This window comes from Bos javanicus, chromosome 23 (assembly GCF_032452875.1).
Source record: "Bos javanicus breed banteng chromosome 23, ARS-OSU_banteng_1.0, whole genome shotgun sequence".
NCBI lineage: Eukaryota > Metazoa > Chordata > Mammalia > Artiodactyla > Bovidae > Bos > Bos javanicus.
In genome coordinates this window covers 22,272,812-22,295,448 of record NC_083890.1, presented here as the reverse complement: position 1 = coordinate 22,295,448, position 22,637 = coordinate 22,272,812, and the positions used below count along the sequence as shown (strand labels likewise).

The following is a 22,637-nucleotide window of genomic DNA, read 5'->3' as shown; positions in this document are numbered from 1 at the left end:
TGATGTACTTTGCAAAAAAGTTAAATAAGCAGGGTGACAATATACAGCCTTGACGTCCTCCTTTCCCAATCTGGAACCAGTTTGTTGTTCCAAGTCCGGTTCTAATATTGTTTCTGGACCTGCATACAGGTTTCTCAGAAGGCAGGTAAGGTGGTCTGGTATTCCCATATCTTTAAGAATTTTCCACAGTTTGTTGTAATCCACATAGTCAAAGGCTTTAGGGTAGTCAATGAAGCAGAAGTAAATGCTTTTCTGGAATTCTCTTGCTTATTCTATCATCCACCGGATATTGGCAGTTTGATCCCTCTAATCTCGCCCAGGATACTTGCAGTATGACAGGAAAATAGTACCTTATGAGTGTGTTTTTGAAGAAATGACATCCACAGGGGACAGTTTCTAGAGAAGTGTAATGATTTTATAGTTTTGTCTTCTCCCAATATCCTTAAATTTTTAAACAAAATATAAGACAAGAACTACTATATTTGAGCAAAGTATGGCTGAATCCTATCCATTCAGAAACTGTTGATAGCCCTGTGGTAGTTGAGAAATACATAGATACCACTCAAATTATGCCACATAAGTTTTTCACTTAAAAAAAAATAGTATAAATACATGTGAATCACACACACACATAAAAGAAGATGTTCTTTACACAAATTAATGCTAACCTAAAATATTAAAGCCATTAATTGTTCTTCTTAGTAAGCTACAGGATAAAAGGTAAACAAATGAAACATTTTAGTTTGTAGTTGACTTGAATTCTATATTGTGTGTACATATGCTGATACAAATATCAATGTTTTCTCATATGACTCAGACAAAGATGCACAGTCTGGGTTGAAGATCCTGAAGGTTTTGTACTCAGTGATGAATATTTAGATTCTCCCAGACACATACCTTTAAACAATATTCAAATGTGAGTGGTTTATTTGGGATGCAAAGAGAACACTTGCAGGAGGTGGGGTGGAGAATGCACCAAGGAAGGGAAGTCAGGCAGTAAAAGGCATAATAGTATCAAAACATTTTCCACTATGGTTCATACTGCCCGATAGAAGTGCCTCAATATGGTCCAAAATACCAATTATAAATCTGAAAAACAATCCTATCATAGTGCACTGTTCTGTAGACTCGTGTAATGTCAGATTGATATTCAAAAGTCCTCAAAACTAATACTGGAGCAACGGAAACTAGCTTACTGAGATGTCTTAGAGTGAAAAGTGCTGTAGAACATTATTTATTCAACATAAACTATAAATTTATCTCACGAAGTCTACAAGTAATATACTATGTGTTACAAATTCCACTTAAAAGAAGCAAGACTAATTACTAATTTTCTGGTCACAGACAAAACCAGCCAAAGTTCCATATGATACACTCCTTACAGAACTGGAGGCTGTCCAAGAAGAAATTGTTACTGCACATAACATCTTCAGGAGAGGAGTATCTCCACCAGCCAGCAACATGCTGAAAATGGTAAGATTAATTAAACAGCAACCATGATGATGCCAATGATAGTAATGGTGTTTACTGAGATTTTATTAAGTGCTATTTGGTTTCCATATACTAAAAGTCTGGTCTTCACAAATAAACCTATAATGCAGCAGCAGAAGAAACAGAGGCTCAGAGGAGGTAAGTAGCTTTCCCAAACTCACAGAGTTAGTAAGTGACAGAGCCACATCCATCGCAGGAAGTGTAATTTCATTCTTAATGGACCCTAGGACAGTGTTTCTCAAACTCTAGTATGCTTGAGTCGCTGAAGAATTTAATGAAGCACAGGACCCTGGGCCCCACACTCTGAGGTCTGATTCAGGAGGTCTGAGATGGATACCATTCCAAGCTCCCAGATAATGCTGGTGCTGCTGGTCAGTATCATCAGTATGGCAGATGCTACAGACGCTTTAACAATGCATTTGGAGAGGCACTTCATAGCTGTATTCATTGGGCAGTAGCCCAGAGGCTAAGATGCTCTGAGAATCAAGATGCCCATGGTCTAACCTGGTGGTGCAGCTAGATGAGCAAATATTGGCAAATCTATTTCCTTGTTTCAAACACTAGTGGTAAAGAATTCTCCTGCCAATTCAGGAGACTTAAGAGACCTGAGTTCGATCCCTGGGTTGAAAAGATGCCCTGGAGTAGGAAATGGCAACCCACTCCAATATTCTTGCCCGGAAAATACAATGGACAGAGAAGCTTGGTGGGCTACAGGCCAAAGGGTCACAAAGAGTCAGACATGACTAAAGCAACTTAGCTTATATATAAGAAAAGATAAGGCAAATGTTAAAAAAAAAAAAAAAAGGAGGAAAAGATTAAATGGAAAAATGATCTTGAAATATATCTCTTGGTCACCTTAGAACCCAAAATAATAAAAGCCAGCAGCCAGCATACACATTTTTGCATTGTGAGTATTGTAACTGATAGCATATTATACTTACTATAGTTTGAAAGACATTCTTCTAGAATCTTATTGCATTCAGTTCAGTTCAGTTGCTCAGTCGTGTCCAACTTTTTGCTACCCCATGAAGTGCAGCAAACCAGGCGTCCCTGTCCATCACCAACTCCCGGAGTCCACCCAAACCCATGTCCATCAAGTCGGCAATGCCATCCAATCATCTCATCCTCTGTCATCCTCTTCTCCTCCTGCCCTCAATCTTTCCCAGCATCAGGATCTTTTCAAACGAGTCAGCTCTTTGCATCAGGTGGCCAAAGTATTGGAGTTTCAGCTTCAGCATCAGTCCTTCCAATGAACACCCAGGACTGATCTCCTTTAGGATGGACTGGTTGGATCTCCTTGCAGTCCAAGGAACTCTCAAGAGTCTTCTCCAACACCACAGTTCAAAAGCATCAATTCTTTGGCACTCAGCTTTCTTTAGAGTCCAACTCTCACATCCATACATGATCACTGGATAAACCATAGCCTTGACTAGATGGACCTTTGTTGGCAAAGTAATGTCTCTGCTTTTTAATATGCTATCTAGGTAGGTCATAACTTTCCTTCCAAGGAGTAAGCGTCCTTTAATTTCATGGCTGCAATCACCATCTGCAGTGATTTTGAAGCCCAGAAAAATAAAGTCAGCCACTGTTTCCACTGTTTCCCCATCTATTTCCCATGAACTGATGGGACTGGATGCCATGATCTTCGTTTTCTGAATGCTGAGCTTTAAGCCAACTTTTTCACTCTCCTCTTTCACTTTCATCAAGAAGCTCTTTAGTTCTTCTTCACTTTCTGCCATAAGGGTGGTGTCACCTGCATATCTGAGGTTATTGATATTTCTCCTGGCAATCTTGATTCCAGCTTGTGCTTCATCTAGCCCAGTGTTTCTCATGATGTACTCTGCATATAAGTTAAGTAAGCAGAATGACAATATACAGCCTTTACGTACTCCTTTTCCTGTTTGGAACCAGTCTGTTCTTCCATGTCCTGTTCTGACTGTTGCTTCCTGGCCTGCACATAGGTTTCTCAAGAGGCAAATCAGGTGGCTTGGTATTCATATCTCTCTTAGAATTTTCCACAGTTTATTGTGATCCACACAGTCAAAGGTTTTGGCATAGTCAGTAAAGCAGAAATAGATGTTTTTCTGGAACTCTCTTGCTTTTTTGATGATCCAGCGGCCGTTGGCAATTTGATCTCTGGTTCTTCTGCCTTTTCTAAAACCAGTTGGAACATCTGGAAGTTCACGGTTCACATATTGCTGAAGCCTTATTGTGTTATTTCATTTAATTCTCTCAATCATCTTGTGATGTAAATGATACTATCATCTCTGTTTTACAGATGGTAAACCTGAACATCAGAGAAATTAGGTATCTCATCCAAAGTCTTAAGTACTGGATAAAAACAGATTCAAATATGAATGGCCAGCTCCAGGGACCAGCTCTTAACACTTTACCTTCCTTAGGACAAACAGGGTTCTAAATCCTCAGTTTCAAAATGAGCAAATAAGTGTAGCTAGGAGGTAGTGAAGGATTTATAGAGTGAACAGAAAATATAGTCTCTGATTTCAGAGACATTATTATTGTGTATTCAAGGTAAATACAGAGGAAATATTAGAACATAGTATTAAATATATGGGCTTCCCTAGTAGCTCAGCTGGTAAAAAATCTACCTGCAATGCAGGAGACCCCAGTTCAACTCCTGGGTCAAGAAGACCCCTGGAGAAGGGATAGGCTACCCACTCCAATATTCTTGGGCTTCCCTGGTAGCTCAGACAGTAAAGAATCTGCTTGTAATGAGGGAGACCTGGGTTCAATCTGTGGGTTGGGAAGATACCCTGGTGGAGGGCATGGCAACCCACTCCAGTATTCTTGCCTGGGGAATCCCCATGTAGACTGGCAGGCTACAATCCATGGAGTTTCAAGGGGTCTAACGCAACTGAGTGACTAAGCACAGCACAGCATTGAATATATAGAATATATAAAATTAATATATTTAAGTGTTAAGATGCAAAGGTATGAGAGATCAATAATATGATAAAGTGCACCAGTAAAACTGAGTAACATTTTAAAAGACAATATGGGAATTGAGTTTTTCCATAAATAATGCATAGGGCATGGAGAGAAAGGAACTGATAGAATTATGATTTGCTATTATTATTCATAATTTAGATGGAGTTATGTGACACTATATTTGTTTCTAATCACAGCAATACTTATTTATTGAGCATGTAGCATAAGATTTATTATATCATAGTTGTATTGCATGAATTATCCAAATTAAAAACTTAAAATTTTTGAACAAACTATTGTGTATGAATTAGGGGGCATATTTTACAGATGAAGAAACTGTGATTCAAAGAGATTTAATAATGTGTCAAAGGTAAAACTATTAATAAATAATGGGATGGATTTCTAACTTGTCTATTTTAATGGAAGCATTTACTTAAATGCTAATATTTCAGAAAAAGATGCTACATCTGAATATTATTATCAAGTTTTGATCTTGTAACTTCAAGGGTTAAAACAATGGACTGAAAGATTTGTCTTCCTCTTCCAACCAAAATATTTAAGAGAGGTGCTTTCAACCAAAATATTTAAGAGAATTCAATTGTTAGCCTACACAATTGAAAATATTGCTAGCCTTGTATTTTTAGAAAGAATGAACTAGAATCTTATCATAGAAATGTTATTAAGGCCATGTGCTTGTATTTCACTTGTAGAATTGGAGTGAAGAAGCTGCACAAAATGCCAGAATGTTGTCAAAGGATTGTGAATTGGTACAAAGCAATGCACTCAAGAGGCGAATTACGAGTAGGTATACAACTCACCTTTTTGCTCAAAAGTCCTCAGGAATTGTTCAGTAACTTGGTAAGGGTAAGTTAAGTCATCTAGCATGTGTCTACACTTACCCCATAAATGGCAATGAATAGTGACTCATAGCACTGTTTCATTACTGATAATTTTTGAATTTGGATATTCAAATTTTTAAATTCCTGATTCTGATCACCAAAAGAAAAGAGTCAAAGCTCTCAATATCATAGGATAGTTGAATACAATAATAACAGATGAAAAGCTGTATAGCTAGAAGGTTCCCACTCCATGTAGTTATTTTGTGCATGCATGCTGAGTCACTTCAGTCGTGTTCAACTCTGTGTGACCCTATGGACTATAGCCCACCAGGTCCTCTGTCCGTGGGATTCTCCAGGCAAGAATATTGGAGTGGGTTCCTCTCCATCCCCTCCTCCAGGCGATTTTCCCAACCCAGGGATGTAACCCGCAGCTCCTACATCTCCTGCACTGACAGGCAGATTCTTTACCACTAGCACCACCTGGGAAGCCCATAGTTATTTCAGCTACTCACAATATTACCATGGGACTATGTTTACCTTTGGAACGAGCTATCTTTATTTAAGAAGTGAGTCATATTCAACTCTGTGGAGCTGCCCATAAGAACAAGTTTAGATGCTCAAAAATAAACCCATCTCATGGCATATATATTAGGTTGATCACTGCTAGTTTCCTGAAAAGCCATTAGTGTCTCCTACATGAGCAGACATTAATAACACTTTGTATTTAAAGATTTTGGGGCATCTTTACTCAATGCTGTTAAGCTGTGAATTGGCAATATGAGTCTTCCCTGCCCCAGAGGAAGGCAGTTTACTACCAAACATCACGTTTGATTGAGAGCCCACATCACAAGTGAATGGATGGCCAAATGAGCAAATGTTTATTCCAAGGTCTTTGCATGATGAATACTTCGTGTGGTTGCTTTCGAGGCATGGACTTGGTTACAACTCATAGACTGTTCTGATTGGTTTCGTCTTTCTCCATCAGCTTGGACATGGCAGAAACTAAAATGTTGGTTGATCTGATTTCCAAGCTTGCAGATCATTTCCTACCATCAGTTTTCAGCAAACCTGAGCACCACATGTTTATTCATTAATGAGAAAGAAAATTGTTAGCTAAATATAGCTGGGTTGGCCTCCTCTTGTCAAACATTGTTTGGATGACCAGTGAAACATTTCTAAAATAAAAGTGAGGAAGGTATCCTTGTAAAATGTTTCCAAGCTTCGTAAAGTATAACCTAGTCCTTTTTCCTCCTCTTAGATACTTTTTGTGGAGAAAATATGCATCTGACATCTTATCCTATCTCATGGTCAAATGTGATCAGGATCTGGTACAGTGAGTCTAAATATTTCCAGTATGGGGAATGGACATTGACAGATGATGACGTGACAACTGACCATTACACTCAGGTAAACTGTGTGCTGGCCAATATACCTGTTGATTAAGTGACTCTAAGGGTGTGTGGAAAATAGGCAAATAAGAACCATGGGAAATCATTCTACCCATTTTTTGCAAATTTACTGTCTTCAAAGATACTTCTTAACTTTTAGTGGGAAATAATACTTGGAAACCATTATCTGGGATCTGGGTATGTTCAAGGACTTCTTTAGTTTAGAAAAAACTAAAGAAGGGGTTGGAGAAGGAGACTGAACCATGATACCTTCAAGAGCTGAAGGAGATGAACACAGAGGGAAGGGCCTTATCATTGGAGCCATATTAGCTATTATAAATGTTATCTTGTATTTTGAATGTAGTAGAAGTCATTAAACAGAAGAATGATTTAACCTGATTCATACTTTTAAAATACCACTGGGCTTCAGTGTAGGTAATAAATTAATTCTACAAAAATGACTTTGAATATCTAAATCAGGTGATTTATTTTCCAACAAGATGTAAATTAACAAAACTCATCCAGAATGGATAGATTTAAATATTTAATATGCAAGAAATACAAATGATAAAACAATGTTATGCCCCAAGCAGAAGACTCAGCTGTGACACAAAATCTGTAATAAAATCTACTCACAATAAAACCTACTTAAGATTAATGTTAAAAGCTTACAAAGATAGCACATTTAAAAAACATAAACTTAATCACTTATTCTAAAGCAAAGCAGACATTTCTAAATAAAGACTAGCAAGTAGAATTCTTCTTCCATATTATTATTATTATTTACCTGGCCACGTGGCATGTGGGATCTTAATTCCCCAACAAGAGATCAAACCCATACCCCGAGCAGTGGAAGTGCAGTCTTAACCACTGCACGACCAGGGACATGCTTATAGCATTCTTATTTTAAGATCGATATCATTGGACACAAGTAGTATGTGCCAGGAATCTAAGAATAGTATAACATTAGACTTTCACTGTTCACTTTCATGCATTGGAGAAGGAAATGGCAACCCACTCCAGTGTTCTTGCCTGGAGAATCCCAGGGACGAGGGAGCCTGGTGGGCTGCCGTCTATGGGGTCGCACAGAGACGGACATGACTGAAGTGACTTAGGAGCAGCAGGCCATTTATTTATAATTTATGCTATCAGAGGATAAAAATAAAATTATTACCCAGAGAGCTGAAAATATGACAATGTGAGACAACAATTCCTACTTTCCTTTTCTTTTAGGTAAAAGTAGACGAGACCCACTATTTCCATCAAAAGAACATGAGCTCTATTACTCTGAAACAGTAATTTAATATTTCTTCTTCCAAACACGTGAAAGTTTTTTTTATTCAATCCCCACCATATACCTATGATGTAGAAGCTAGTATTATTATATTTCATTTTACAAAGAATAAAATGAGATTTCGAGACATAAAACAAGCTGGTAAATACCATCCCACCAGGAAGTGGCAGAGATGGATTTTGAACCTGACTTATTTTTTTTCTCAAGGGCCAACTCACTGTTCTCCACCATGACACTTTTTTGATGATTAAGCAAGGTTGCTGCCATGCTCTAATTTTTATGCAATCACCAGTCTTCATCATGTTACTATATTTTCCATACAGATTTGATAAGAAGAAGAAGAACATAACTCAGGGTCAGTGATGGCACCCAAGTATGCATATATGTATGCACGATATCTAGACACATGGGAATCTTTCTGTTTCTTTGACCTCCTAACAAGCCATGCTCAAAGCATCCTAAAAGGATGTGTGTTTCTTTTCTTTTTTTTTTTTTACTTTACAATATTGTATTGGTTTTGCCATACATCCACATGCATCCACCACGGGTGTACATGTGTTCCCCATCCTGAACCCCCTCCCACCTCCCACCCCATACCATCCCTCTGGGTCATCCCAGTGCACCAGCCCCAAGCTTCCTGTATCCTGCATCGAACCTGGACTGGTGATTTGTTTCTTATATGATATTATACATGTTTTAATGCCATTCTCCCAAATCATGCCCCCCTCCCTCTCCCACAGAGTCCAAAAGACTGTTCTATACATCTGTGTCTCTTTTGCTGTCTCACATACAGGGTTGTCATTACCATCTTTCTAAATTCCATATATATGCATTAGTATACTGTATTGGTGTTTTTCTTTCTGGCTTACTTCACTCTGTATAGTAGGCTCCAGTTTCATCCACCTCATTAGAACTGATTCAAATGTATTCTTTTTAATGGCTGAGTAATACTCCATTGTGTATATGTACCACAGCTTTCTTATCCATTCATCTGCTGATGGACATCTAGGTTGCTTCCATGTCCTGGCTATTATAAACAGTGCTGTGATGAACATTGGGGTACACGTGTCTCTTTCCCTTCTGGTTTCCTCAGTGTGCATGCCCAGCAGTGGGATTGCTGGATCATAAGGCAGTTCTATTTCCAGTTTTTTAAGGAATCTCCACACTGTTCTCCATAGTGGCTGTACTAGTTTGCATTCCTACCAACAGTGTAAGAGGGTTCCCTTTTCTCCACACCCTCTCCAGCATTTATTGCTTGTAGACTTTTGGATCACAGCCATTCTGACTGGTGTGAAATGGTACCTCATAGTGGTTTTGATTTGCATTTCTCTGATAATGAGTGATGTTGAGCATCTTTTCATGTGTTTGTTAGCCATCTGTATGTCTTCTTTGGAGAAATGTCTATTTAGTTCTTTGGCCCATTTTTTGATTGGATCGTTTATTTTTCTGGAATTGAGCTGCAGGAGTTGCTTGTATATTTTTGAGATTAGTTCTTTGTCAGTTGCTTCATTTGCTATTATTTTATCCCATTCTGAAGGCTGTCTTTTCACCTTGCTCATAGTTTCCTTTGTTGTGCAGAAGCTTTTAAGTTTAATTAGATCCCATTTATTTTTGCTTTTATTTCCAATATTCTGGGAGGTGGGTCATAGAGGATCCTGCTGTGATGTATGTCGGAGAGTGTTTTGCCTATGTTCTCCTCTAAGAGTTTTATAGTTTCTGGTCTTATGTTTAGATCTTTAATCCATTTTGAGTTTATTTTTGTATATGGTGTTAGAAAGTGTTCTAGTTTCATTCTTTTACAACTGGTTGACCAGTTTTCCCAGCACCACTTGTTAAAGAGATTGTCTTTTCTCCACTGTATATTCTTGCCTCCTTTGTCAAAGATAAGGTGTCCATAGGTATGTGGGTTTATCTCTAGGCTTTCTATTTTGTTCCATTGATCTATATTTCTGTCTTTGTGCCAGTACCATACTGTCTTGATAACTGTGGCTTTGTAGTAGAGCCTAAAGTCAGGCAGGTTGATTCCTCCAGTTCCATTCTTCTTTCTCAAGATTGCTTTGGCTATTCGAGGTTTTTTGTATTTCCATACAAATTGTGAAATTATTTGTTCTAGCTCTGTGAAAAATACCGTTGGTAGTTTGATAGGGATTGCCTTGAATCTATAGATTGCTTTGGGTAGTATACTCATTTTCACTATATTGATTCTTCTGATCCATGAACACAGTATATTTCTCCATCTATTAGTGTCCTCTTTGATTTCTTTCATCAGTGTTTTATAGTTTTCTATATATAGGTCTTTAGTTTATTTAGGTAGATATATTCCTAAGTATTTTATTCTTTTCGTTGCAATGGTGAATGGAATTGTTTCCTTAATTTCTCTATTTTCTCATTATTAGTGTATAGGAATGCAAGGGATTTCTGTGTGTTGATTTTATATCCTGCAACTTTACTATATTCATTGATTAGCTCTAGTAATTTTGTTTATTTTCAATCATGGATAACAATATTCATATTGTAATCATGTAACAAAACACCAAATTATTAATATAATAATCTTATCTTTACAGGTTGTTTGGGCCACTTCTTATCTTATTGGCTGTGGCATGTCATCGTGTCATAAAGGAATTCACTATCTCTACATTTGTCACTATTGTCATGAGTATGTATTATACAGCTTTAGTTTCACATAACTTTTAGAAATACATTTCCCTTACCTCATCTAGTTTCTCAAAATTCATTTGTTTTAAATTATTTTAACTGATTTTCAAGAGTGAGGAAAATTTTATTTGCATTTTTCAAAAAGGAATTTTATTAGACCACTTTTTCCTTTGTTCTTTTTTAAGGGGAAATGATCCTGACAAGAAGAATTTACCTTATAATAAGGGAAGTCCATGTGGAGACTGTCCAAATAACTGTGAAGATAAACTATGTAGTAAGTTTTACATCTCAGTGTGCTTAATATTGATCATTGATCTAGGAGCCATGGGTCATTAAAATCAAATGTTTAATAATATTACAATTTTCTATAATATTACTCTTTTCTCAATCATCCCAAAGGAATAATTAACATTATCTGATTTCCCTTCCCCCACTCCCAAAGTGACCCAGAAGACCAATGATTAAATCTATTGGATTGGAAATTAGAACATTCATGTCTAAACTCAACTTTCCACCCTAAAACTTAAAGTTCTCACCCTATAATAAGGGCATCTTGGATAAGATGTTAATATAATTTTTTTTCTGCTCTTTATATAAAAAGTTTCTTGGCTCTGTTATTGCAGCCCTTAAGTTAGACATCTTGCTTTCAGGTTACCAGGGTTCTCAGGTTGCTCTTTGGCCATAACCCCTCTACCTGCCTGTCCACTTATCAGAACAGGTAGTAATTTTTTACTGAGTGATCCTTATACTTTTAAGTTTCCATGGACACATTGGAAGACATGAGCTGATGATCATACTATTCACTGTACATCTTTTTATTTCTTAAGCAAATCTTACCTAAAATGTAGTATTAACTAAATGGGTTCCAATTCCATGTTCATTTCCATAGGTAACAAAAGTATCTTTTTTTGAAGTTTTCTTCAGGCATAATTTACTAGTCCATGGGGATATGTTTGTAACTTAACTTGCAGTAAGTTTATGGAGAAATAATAAACATCCCCCCTCCCCACCAAAAAATATCCTTTATCTGCAGATTTGGAAGACTAAAAGGTTTATTTTCCTTCACCTGACCACTCCATTTCATTTGCTTTTAAAGCAAGGAAAAATGCAATCTCTTTTCCTTTATCAATTTCTCTGTCATTCTTCTCCTTCTTTTCCTTCTTCTTCTTCCTGTCACTTTAGTAACTCATTTCTGAAAATAAATGTAGCTGAAGACAAATAAAATATCTACTAATTATCTTTGCTACAGAGTAATGGGGTAGTTTTTTTGTTTTGTTTTGTTTTTTATCCAAGAGACAAAATCAATGTCTAGAATGGAATGAAAAATGCCATAGAAGTAAAATGAGAGTAGAAAGAAAAAAAGTATTACTTAATAATATTGACTCTATAACACAGAATATACATCTCTTAAGCCTTTTACTCACCTACAAATGCATAAGAAGATGAGAGATGAGCTTTTGAGTCGATATGGTGTAACCTTTCTTTTTCCTTTCAGCGAACCCTTGCATCTACTACGATGAATACAATAACTGTAATACACAAACTCAACGTCTTGGCTGCAACCACCTGTCAGTTCAAAGACTCTGCAAAGCTAGTTGTATGTGTCAAACTGAGATAAAATAGCCTTTTTTATTTGCAACTGTAATGTGCTGTTGGATCATCCTTCCTTTGCTCCAGCAGCTTCTGATGCATTTCAACTGGTTTTAATTACACCTGAGATACTAATTTTCACTAATTATATATAAGTGTAGTCACTCAGTTGTGTCTGACTCTCTGCAATCCCATGGATCATATATGGGCATCAGTATATTTACAACAATGCCCTTCACTCCTGTTCTGATACATTGTGAAGCAACATTGTTTTAAACTTTCTTAAAACTGGAGTGAAATATGATTGATGAAATGTGATAGAACCATGAAATATGGAATGAAATATGATTAAAATATGAAGAGTTCAACACCTGCCTCATATTTAAATCATGTGATGTCTAGTTCTCAGGTTGACATGATTCAATGGATTGGATAACTGATTCAGTAAACTGTGCTAAAGGAGGGTCTTTCCCTGTTTAACTTCTTCTCCTGCTTTCCCAGGTCTCCAATTTCCGTGGTATTTGTCTTCCCTGCACAATTAACATACACTAATAATTCATCTCTTCTTAACTTCATGTCTACCTTAAATCAACCATTAAAATAATCCACAAAGCAAACAAAGAATCCAGTCTCATTACTTGAAAGGTAAATGTTGGTTAATGGGAAGTGATTTAAGGTCTCACTGTTTCTCTGCCATATCTATACACATTTGTAGAGCAGGGCAAGAAAACTGTGTGAGTGCTTAGTTTAACAAAATAAATATTCAGCATGGATTACATGCAAGGGGTAATCCATACATAGAGGATATTCCCTCCTTTATTTCCAACTGAACTGGAATATTAAAGAAACCTAGTGAAGCATATGGCTACACAGAGAGCACAATACGTGGTATTTTGTTTCATTTCAGGTATTTTTTGGTAAATGTGCTCTTTCTTTCTGAAAGCTTATATAAAAGAAAATTCTCTAGGTTTTTATCATTTGTCATACCAAGTAAAAGAAAGAAGCAGTAGAAATGGTTTTACTTCAAGACTGAAAAATTTTTTGTTACCCCAAACGAGCTTCATACTGCAAAATATCTCCAAGTAGGTGTGACACAAGCATATAGTGTGCTGAATTGAAACAAATACACTGCCAGATATTTCTCCAGCAATGGTGAGTTTATTCAGATTAAGCTGAGAATTGCAATTTGGAGTGGGCAGCTACGGGGAGCCACATGCAAGTCCCCACTTGGCAAGGAAGAAAGATGCCTTTACAGGGAGGAAAGGAACTACAGAGGACCACAGTAAACAGAGTTCATGGCTCTTTATTGAAAAGTCTTTGAAGGAAGGAAGAGGGAGCTTTCTTTTTCTTGATGGGCTCTGCTACCACTGTAGGGCATGAAAGCCCCCCTCGTCATGTCTCCTGATTCTACTTCACTGAGGTTTCTGTTTATGAATCTTTCACAAGATCAACTTTTTGACTACTTCCCAACATCACTCCAATGACCCCAGCTTATCAGGAGTGTTTGTGGACACAGCAGCACTCTTTCCTGTAGACTTGAAATTTCATGGTATACCCAAGGTCTATGTCAGGGGGAGTGTCAAGACTGGACTCAGGAACTGAAATACATTGTTCTGTTAAAAACAAATGTATGTGAAGATAGCCCACACTCTGTTTATGGAATGTGTATTGCTTTAAATATACTTGCTTTCACTTAAAAAAAGAAAACAAGCAGATGTGTGTGTGTGCGTGCGCACATATGCTCATGGATGTCCAGAAACCCTGAAAAGCAAAGGTAGTAAAGAGCATCCTTGATGGCAAAAACCTAGTTAGGTTGTTGGGTTTGTAGTGCAGAGCAAATGGGCACAAAAATGGATTCAGGTCACAAGGAAACTGAAAGTCTTGGCTTAATGCAACAGGCAAATGTAACTCATCTTGATTCTCAATTAAAAGACCTCTATATAAAAACTCATTTCTATGCAGATGTATATGGAGGCATGTGTTGAAAATGCTTCAAGATGTGCAGATAGACAAGTGCTTATTTTGTAAGTCATTGTTCTAAGCATTTGTCAGCCTGGTCATAACAGCAAGATTTCTTCACGGCATTAGTATTCTCTTTGCCAGAAAATCTTATACCCTGTTTGGATATTTTCTGTCAATTCAACTCATGCAGGCACATATAGTTTGATAGAAATATGTATTTTCTAAAGTACACATACTGGGGGAAAAAGAAATATATCTTGTGGTGTGTAATAATTAAAAGCTGTAGAACCATGTTTTTGTCTCTGCACCAGGCTGTATTTATCCCAGTTTAGAAAGTTCATTCACATAAAGACTAATTCCAGGAAATGACCACAAGATGGCAGCATATACATATGATCACTAAACATTTGAAGCCAAGGAAAAACAACTGTTACGCTATTTTTAAATTATTCTTTAAAAAGTAGCTCAATGATTTTCATAAAAACATTATGATGAGAACAAAATAAAATGGCCTCCACACTTTGTGGGCAATAGGTCACTCTTTTAAGTGGATGTACCGAAAAAAGGATAACTCTAATAGTGTTAGATTATTCATCCCACACCTATTGATAAAGAGGTTCTTCCTTTCATCTTACTTGTAGATTAGCTGTTGCTGACATCAACCTGATAACATATCTGCATCTCAGTTTCCTCATTTGCAAATGGGGATAATAATAGCACCTCCCTTGTAGAGCTGCTGTGAGGATAAAGTATGGGAAAATATATACAGAATTCCTAACAGATCCTGACATGTTGTGCTAGCTATTAACTTTTATTATTTTTATCATTCACAATTTTTATTCAAGATGGATTTAGAAAAGGCAGAGGAGCCAGAGATCAAATTGCCAACATCCATTGTATCATCAAGAAAGCAAGAGAGTTCCAGAAAAACATCTACATTTACTTTATTGACTACGTCAAAGCCTTTGACTGTGTGGATCACAGCAAACTGTGGAAAATTCTTCAAGAGGTGGGAATACCAGACCACCTGACCTGTCTCCTGAGAAACCTGTATGCAGGTCAAGAAGCAACAATTAGAACCGGACATGAAACAACAAACAAGTTGCAAACCTGGAAAGGAGTACGTCAAGGCTGTATATTGTCACCCTGCATATTTAACTTATATTCAGAGTACATCCTACAAAATGCCAGGCTGGATGAAGCACAAGCTGGAATCAAGATTGCCAGGAGAAATATCAATAACCTTAGATACGCAGATGACACCACCCTTATGGCAGAAAGCGAAGAAGAACTAAAGAGCCTCTTGATGAAAGTGAAAGAGGAGAGTGAAAAAGTTGGCTTAAAACTCAACATTCAGAAAACTAAGATCAAGGCCTCTGGTCCCAGCACTTCATGGCATATAGATGGGGAAACAATGGAAATAGTGACAGACTTTGATTTTGGGCTCCAAGATCACTGCAGATGGTGACTGCAGCCATGAAATTAAAAGATGCTTGCCCCTTGGAAGAAAAGCTATGACCAACCTAGACAGCGTATTAAAAAGCAAAGACATTTCTTTGCCAACAAAAGTTTGTCTAGTCAAAGCTATGGTTTTTCCAGTAGTCATGCATGGATGTGAGAGTTGGACCATAAAGAAAGCTGAGGGCCAAAGAATTGATGCTTTTGAACTGTGGAGTTGGAGAAGACTCTTGAGAGTCCCTTGGACTGCAAGGAGATCAAACCAGTTAATCCTAAAGGAAATCAGTCCTTTAGGATTATTGGAATAATTGAATATTCATTGGACGGACTGATGCTAAAGCTGAAGCTCCACTATTTCAGCCACCTGATGCAAATAACTGACTCACTGGAAAATACCCTGATGCTGGGCAACATTGAAGGCAGGAGGAGAAGTGGACAACAGAGGATGAGATGGTTGGATAGCATCACCGACTCGACGGACATCAGTTTGAGTGAACTCCAGGAGCTGGTGATGGAGAGGAAGTCCTGGCTGTCCATGGGGTCGCAGAGTCGGACATGACTGAGTGACTGAACTGAACTGAACTGGGGTCTCTCATGGAAATGAAAAGAATACACAGCCATTACTAAGATGAGGTGGTTTCTTTCTATTCTATTTGCTGAGTATTTATATCACAAAAGAGTATTGAATATGTGGTTATCAGCTCTTCTACAACTAGCTCTATAAAAAGAAAAACCACATTGAGACAGGTAAGAGGGGAAGAGACAGAATCTACTTAGGACCCCCACTCCCACAAGCAGGAGGGGACATCACAAGGGTAGAGGTCCTCCCCGAGGAGGAAGGGTGTGCACCCCACACTAGGCACCCCTGCAGTGGGAAGGTGAGCCCCCATAACACAGTCTTTGAAAGCCAACAGGGCTTATGTCCAGAAGGGCCTGAGGGCTATAGACAACTGAGCCTCTGCTCAAACTCACTCTTTGCAAGTCCCTGCACAGAGGCAGCAGTTTGAAAAGCACCTCCACCAGACATGAAGGAAATTCATTGATTCATTTTACAGAAAGTGCCAAGGAGTGTGGATCCGTTGGAGCTATCTCCAGGGATCAAAGAGCTGGCAGGAACCATTTATCTTTCATTCTCCTTCAACCTAACTGGTCGGGCTCTGGGCGTACCTTTCTGACATTTGCCATCTACCAGGCTACGGTCACCTGCCTTGCCCGGTGTTCCCCTGCACGTGTGCCCCTCTCAACCCACCCTCCCTGGCCAGCCCTCTTCCACAGCAGCTTTCACCCTGCCACACCCAGTGGGCAACCTTGGCTGGGACTGGTTTTCCACACTCAGGGGATGGCCTCAGACTGAACCAGAATCCTCCTCAAAGCAGCTCCTACCCCAGAGGGGTCTAGCCCAGCCCACCACAGCACCACCCCCAGCAGTTTGTCGCTGGACCTGGCCACAAGACCTGCAGAGCTCAGGCCTGGCCTCAGAATCAGCCTTGCCGGGGGCTCACCCTGCCTACCAACACATTTGCAGCAGACACAACCAGGCCTAGGAGATGCGACACGCCGGGACAGGCTGGGACCTGGGACGCTTTGCTGTGATGACTGCACCTAGGCACACGTCTCCTTGAGCAACAAAATACAAAGAAACTGTGAGAGACTCAAAATAACTTTGTGCATGGACTGTTGGGGAAAATTACAGATAACATGATACAAAAAGAACAAAAAAACCAGCTGCCCCTTCTGAAGAGCCTGGAGCAAAAACAGGGTGTCAGGAGCCAAAGCAGGGTACTGCACATGCCCTCTGCACAGAATACCACCAAAGGGTTGGGCAAGCAGCCTAAGTTGCTCCTCCAGCCTGACCCCTGGACACACCCCTACCTTCACCCCCTATAAGGAATGAAGTTGCCCCACCTCATGGAGCAAGCATGGGAACCTGTTGTCTGTTCTCACGCCTCTGCTGCAACAGGGGCCCCAATAAAGCCATGCCTGAATTTCTTGGGCTTCCCTGGTGGTTCAGAAGGTAAAGAATCTGCCTGCAATGCAAGAGACCTGAGTTCGATCCCTGGGTTGGGAAGATCCCCTGGAGGAGGGCGTGGAAACCCACTGCAGTATTCTTGCCTGGGGAATTCCATGGAGAGAGGAGCCTGGTGGGCAACAACAGTCCATGGGATCACAAAGAGTCAGATACAACTGAGCAACTAACACTTTCACTTTCTTGAATTTCTTATCTGGGCACTTATCAATTTCTACTGGTTGGGGAAAGGCCAAGAACTCTGATCTGTATCATTACTGATATGACTCACTGCAGGCTCGGATGATGGTTAGCATTTTTTAGCAATAAAATGTTTTTTATTAAGGTATGTACATTTTTAATGTATCTCAGTGGTAAAAAATCTGCCTACTAGTACAGGAGATACAAGAGACACAGGAGATGCCAGTTTGATCCCTGGATCAGGAAGATCCCCTACTGTAGTAAATGGTAACCCACGCCAGTATTCTTGCTGGGGAAATCCCATGGACAGAGGAATTTGGTGGGCTAGAGTCACTAAGAGTCAGACATGATTGAACACGCATGCACAAGTACATTGTTTAGACATAAAGCTAATACTACACACTTAATAAGCTACAGCACTATGTAACCATAGCTACTCTATGCACTGAGAAAACAAAAAAAATTCCTATGACTCACTATATTGCCATATATGCTTTATTGCAGTGGTCTGGAACCAAACCTGCAGTATCTCCAAGGTATGCCTGTACTAAAGTCTGATCCTCACGGACCAGTCGATGCTATTTCAGGAGAAACAGAGATCAAGAGGACATAAGTAACTTTTCCCCACTTCATACAGTTAGCAAATAACAGAGCAATAATTCCAACAGACAGTCTAATTTCATTAGACAGTGCTTCTCAAATTTGAATGTATTAAGAATCAACTGAAGAACTTGGTAAAGCACACATCCCTGACCTCCCTTCTCTGGGATCCTCATTTGAGAGATCTAGGGTGAACACCGGAGAAGGCAATGGCACCCCACTCCAGTACTCTTGCCTGGAAAATCCCATGGACGGAGGAGCCTGGTGGGCTGCAGACCACGGGGTTGTGAAGAGTCGGACACAACTGAGCGACTTCACTTTCACTTTTCACTTTCATGCATTGGAGAAGGAAATGGCAACCCACTCCAGTGTTCTTGCCTGGAGAATCCCAGGGACGGGGGAGCCTGGTAGGCTGCCATCTGTGGGGTCGCACAGAGTTGGACACCACTGAAGCAGCTTAGCAGCAGCAGCAGCAGCAGCAGGGTGAACACAACGCCACACTCCCAGCGAATGTGAGGCTAGTCAGTATCCCCCGTATATCAAACTTTGTTTAACAAGTTATTTTTGGTTAACAAGATTCATTTCATGGCTATCTTCATTGGGCAGTAGCCCAGAGACTAAGATGCTGTGAGAATTAAGACATCCAGATTCTAAGACAGTTGGTGCAACCAGATAAGTAAATGTTGGCAAGTCTATTTCCCAGTTCCCTTGCATCCCATAAAGAAAGAGAGAACTTGTCTTTTCCACTATAAACCTCGTGTGTGAGCCAACTAGGTGCTATGAAACCAAGTGCCAAGGTGCAAAGGTATGTTGTTCAGTTGCTAAGTCACGTCTGGCTCTTTGTGATCCCATGAACTGCAGCACACCAGGCTTCCTTGTCCTTCACCATCTCTCAGAGTTTGCTCAAACTCACTGAGTTGGTGATACCATCTCATCTTCTGTCGTGCCCTTCTCCTCCTGCCTTCAATCTTTCCCAGCATCAGGGTCTTTTCCAATGAGTTGGCTCTTGGCATCAGGTATGAGAGATCAAAAAAATGATAAAATTAAAACATTCTTAAAACTACATAACATGTCAAAAGGAATATAGGGGATGAGCTGTCCCATAAAAATGCATAGGGCATATATGAGATGGAATTGATAAAATTAGCAGCAACATATTAAAGGAACAGGAATGGGGGTGAAGAGAAAAACACAAACACCCCCTCCTAAAATAAAAAAAAAAGAAAGAAGAATCAGTTTATAGGATTAGAACCTGATTAAACAGAATCATTTGTTCAAGCCAGAATTCACATCTTTGGAGCAAATACAGTGAACACGCTCTTGTGATTTTAATCAGAGATGTACCACACAAAACAGGAATATCTTTTCAATATTAATCAGAGGTAATGTCCTGGAGAGTTCCCTCAAAGAGGTCTGAACTACAAACTGTATATATCAAGTTGCAAGTAGGTAGGCAGAGTGTGGAATGGAGATTCCTTGGCAGGACACTTACTGGGGGAAAATCTCCAGATTTACACATCCCTGTGGACACAGGGAGAGAAACAGGATTGTACACCTGGAGAAGCTGGGTTGGAAGGCAGTCACAAGAGAGTCTTCGGCTAATCCCACGGTAAATATAAAACTAGGATGGCCCTTCAGAGTTGCCCCAATGTGGAGAGAGGTGCCTGGTAGTTACCATTCCCACAGCTATCAGTTCTTATGTGTGGGCTGTTCATGGGCGAAGTTAATTCTTAGAGAGGGCACAAGGTAGGGCTGTCTGTGGGTGACTCCCAGCGACTGGGGAAGTATGTCCTGCATTGTAGAAAGGAACCTGGGTAGCTCAACACAGCATCCACTCAAGCAGTCATCTGCGAGTTAGGCAGTTAAGTTCCAGTCCTATTCATCTGGTAACCTGCTCACAATAGGCAAGATTTCTCTCCTAATGATTATAATGATATTCCCATAGCTGAGCGATCCTATACCCTAAATGCAGCGTGTACTGTGATATCTATTCATTCAGTCAGATGAAGCCAGGACAAAATCAGGTATTTTCATATATGATTAGATTAAAACCTGCAAACCACATTCTTACTCTGAGGCCAGGCTAATGAGTTACTTCATTACATAGCTCAGTAAATTCCGTAACACGATGGGTAATTCTAGGAAATAACCAAAAGATGGCAGTGTATACACATGACTGATTGTTAAATTTCTTTGGGTGCCAGGGAAAACCGAAAATCTAAGCTAATTTGTCTCCCAAACATTGTTCTAAAGATGAGCTAAATAATTTACACAAAATTCTAAAAAGAAAAATCCACTTTTTGTTGGTGATGTAATTGCACACAGATACAGTGAATGTAAGGAACCAAATGAATTAGCAGGTTACCAAATGAATAGGACTGGAACTTAACTTCCTAACTCGCAGATGATTGCTTGAGTGGATGCTGTGATGTGCTACCCAGGTTCTTTAAGTGGATGTACACAATGAGAAAACAAGTGTTAGGGAGATAAAATACCCCACACCTGCTGATAAAGAGGTTCTCCATCTTGTACAATAGCTGTTCCTCACATCTGCATGATAACATATCTGAGATTCAGTTTCCTCTTTTGAAATGAGGATAATAGCACCTCCCTTGTAGAGTTGCTGCAAAGAAAAAATAAGGGAAATGTTTATATACAGATCCTGGTATTGTATTCACTATTAATGTTTACTTTTCACATGTCAATGGACATACTAACACTATACTTGCTTCTCATCCAAGTTGTCGTTTATTAATTGTGTGTGTAGTATCACATTTAGCATTTCACAATTGTATTGCATGGGGTATCTTATTAAATCTTTGGAGCAAGCTTTGAGTATGAACAAATGGGTCACATTTACACATGTAGAAGCTGAAATACAAAGAAATCAAAAATCATGCCGAAGGTAAAACTGCTTATAAATGATTAGAATGAATTCCTAATCCTGGTTGCATTTACGAGAAGGCATATTGCCAGGGACAGGGAAGAAACAATTAAAGCAGGAAACAATACCTCTGACTTCTAACTTCATCTTCTCTCCATAATCCCTCGTGACACACTGTGTTCACCTCAGGCTTCTGAATTACTCACATTCATATTCTCCTGACGTGAGGCAGAAATCAACATGGCCTGGATTGCTGAAGACTTACATTGCTTGACATGGAGAAGCAGCTCTATGACATTAGTTGGCCACTGCAGATGTTTAAACGTATTAAAGCCAAGGGATGTATACACGTTTCTGTGTTCTTCTAAGTTGTATTCATCTTCTTGGTGTGGAGAGTTCAGATAAGAGTTCGAGTATTTTTGAGAGAAGAGACAGACATTGTGAAGATGAAGGCGGGGACAGCTGTTGGGTGGACTCCCCAGATTTGACTGCTACATACCGTGAACTACTCTGAACTGGCAGCCATGGCCACTCCATTGAGAACCTGAGATGCAAGAGGGGACTGGGGTTGAAAAGGAGGGAGGAGACTGAAACTGCACAACTGTAGACCAGGGAGACAGTGTGGGACTCAGATCTATAAACTAGCAATGCAGGTCTTCTCATCCCAGGGAAAGGCAGACCACCCTGGAATACCATGCTCACTCAGGAGCCCACATCATGAGTGGATGGCTAAGTGAATAAATGTTTCTATCAAGGGCATGCATGATGAACACCTCTGAGTGGCTGGTTTCAAGGCACCAGCCTTGTTACAACTCATCAGTTCAGTTCAGTTCAGTTCAGTCACTCAGTCGTGTCTGACTCTTTGCGACGCCATGGACTGCCGCACACCAGGCTTCCCTGTCCATCACCAACTCCCGGAGTTTACCCACACTCATGTCCATTGAGTCGGTGATGCCATCCAACCATCTGATCCTCTGTCATCCCCTTCTCCTCCTGCCTTCAATCTTTCCCAGCATCAGGGTCTTTTCAAATGAGTCAGTTCTTGGCATCAGGTGGCCGAAGTATTGGAGTTTCAGCTTCAACATCAGTCCTTCCAATGAACACTCGGGACTGATCTCCTTTAGGGTGGACTGGCTGGATCTCCTTGCAGTCCAAGGGACCCTCAAGAGTCTTCTCCAACACCACAGTTCAAAAGCATCAATTCTTTGGTGCTCAGCTTTCTTCACAGTCCAACTATCACATCCATACATGACTACTGGAAAAACCATAGCCTTGACTAGACGGACGTTTGTTCACAAAGTAATGTCTCTGCTTTTGA

At 39.6% G+C, this 22,637-nt stretch overlaps 1 protein-coding gene across 1 annotated transcript in view; it reads left to right on the top strand.

The window, feature by feature from the left end:
• The window catches only part of CRISP1 (cysteine rich secretory protein 1), a 28,411-nt gene extending 15,836 nt beyond the window's left edge, over positions 1 to 12,575 (top strand). Inside the window, exons 3-8 of the mRNA XM_061398392.1 lie at positions 1,345 to 1,473; positions 5,151 to 5,241; positions 6,538 to 6,686; positions 10,529 to 10,620; positions 10,805 to 10,893; positions 12,115 to 12,575. Of these exons, the coding sequence (XP_061254376.1) occupies positions 1,345 to 1,473; positions 5,151 to 5,241; positions 6,538 to 6,686; positions 10,529 to 10,620; positions 10,805 to 10,893; positions 12,115 to 12,242 (678 nt within the window). The 3' untranslated portion in view covers positions 12,243 to 12,575. The remainder of the gene's footprint in view (positions 1 to 1,344; positions 1,474 to 5,150; positions 5,242 to 6,537; positions 6,687 to 10,528; positions 10,621 to 10,804; positions 10,894 to 12,114) is intronic.
• The last annotated feature ends 10,062 nt before the right edge of the window (positions 12,576 to 22,637 follow it).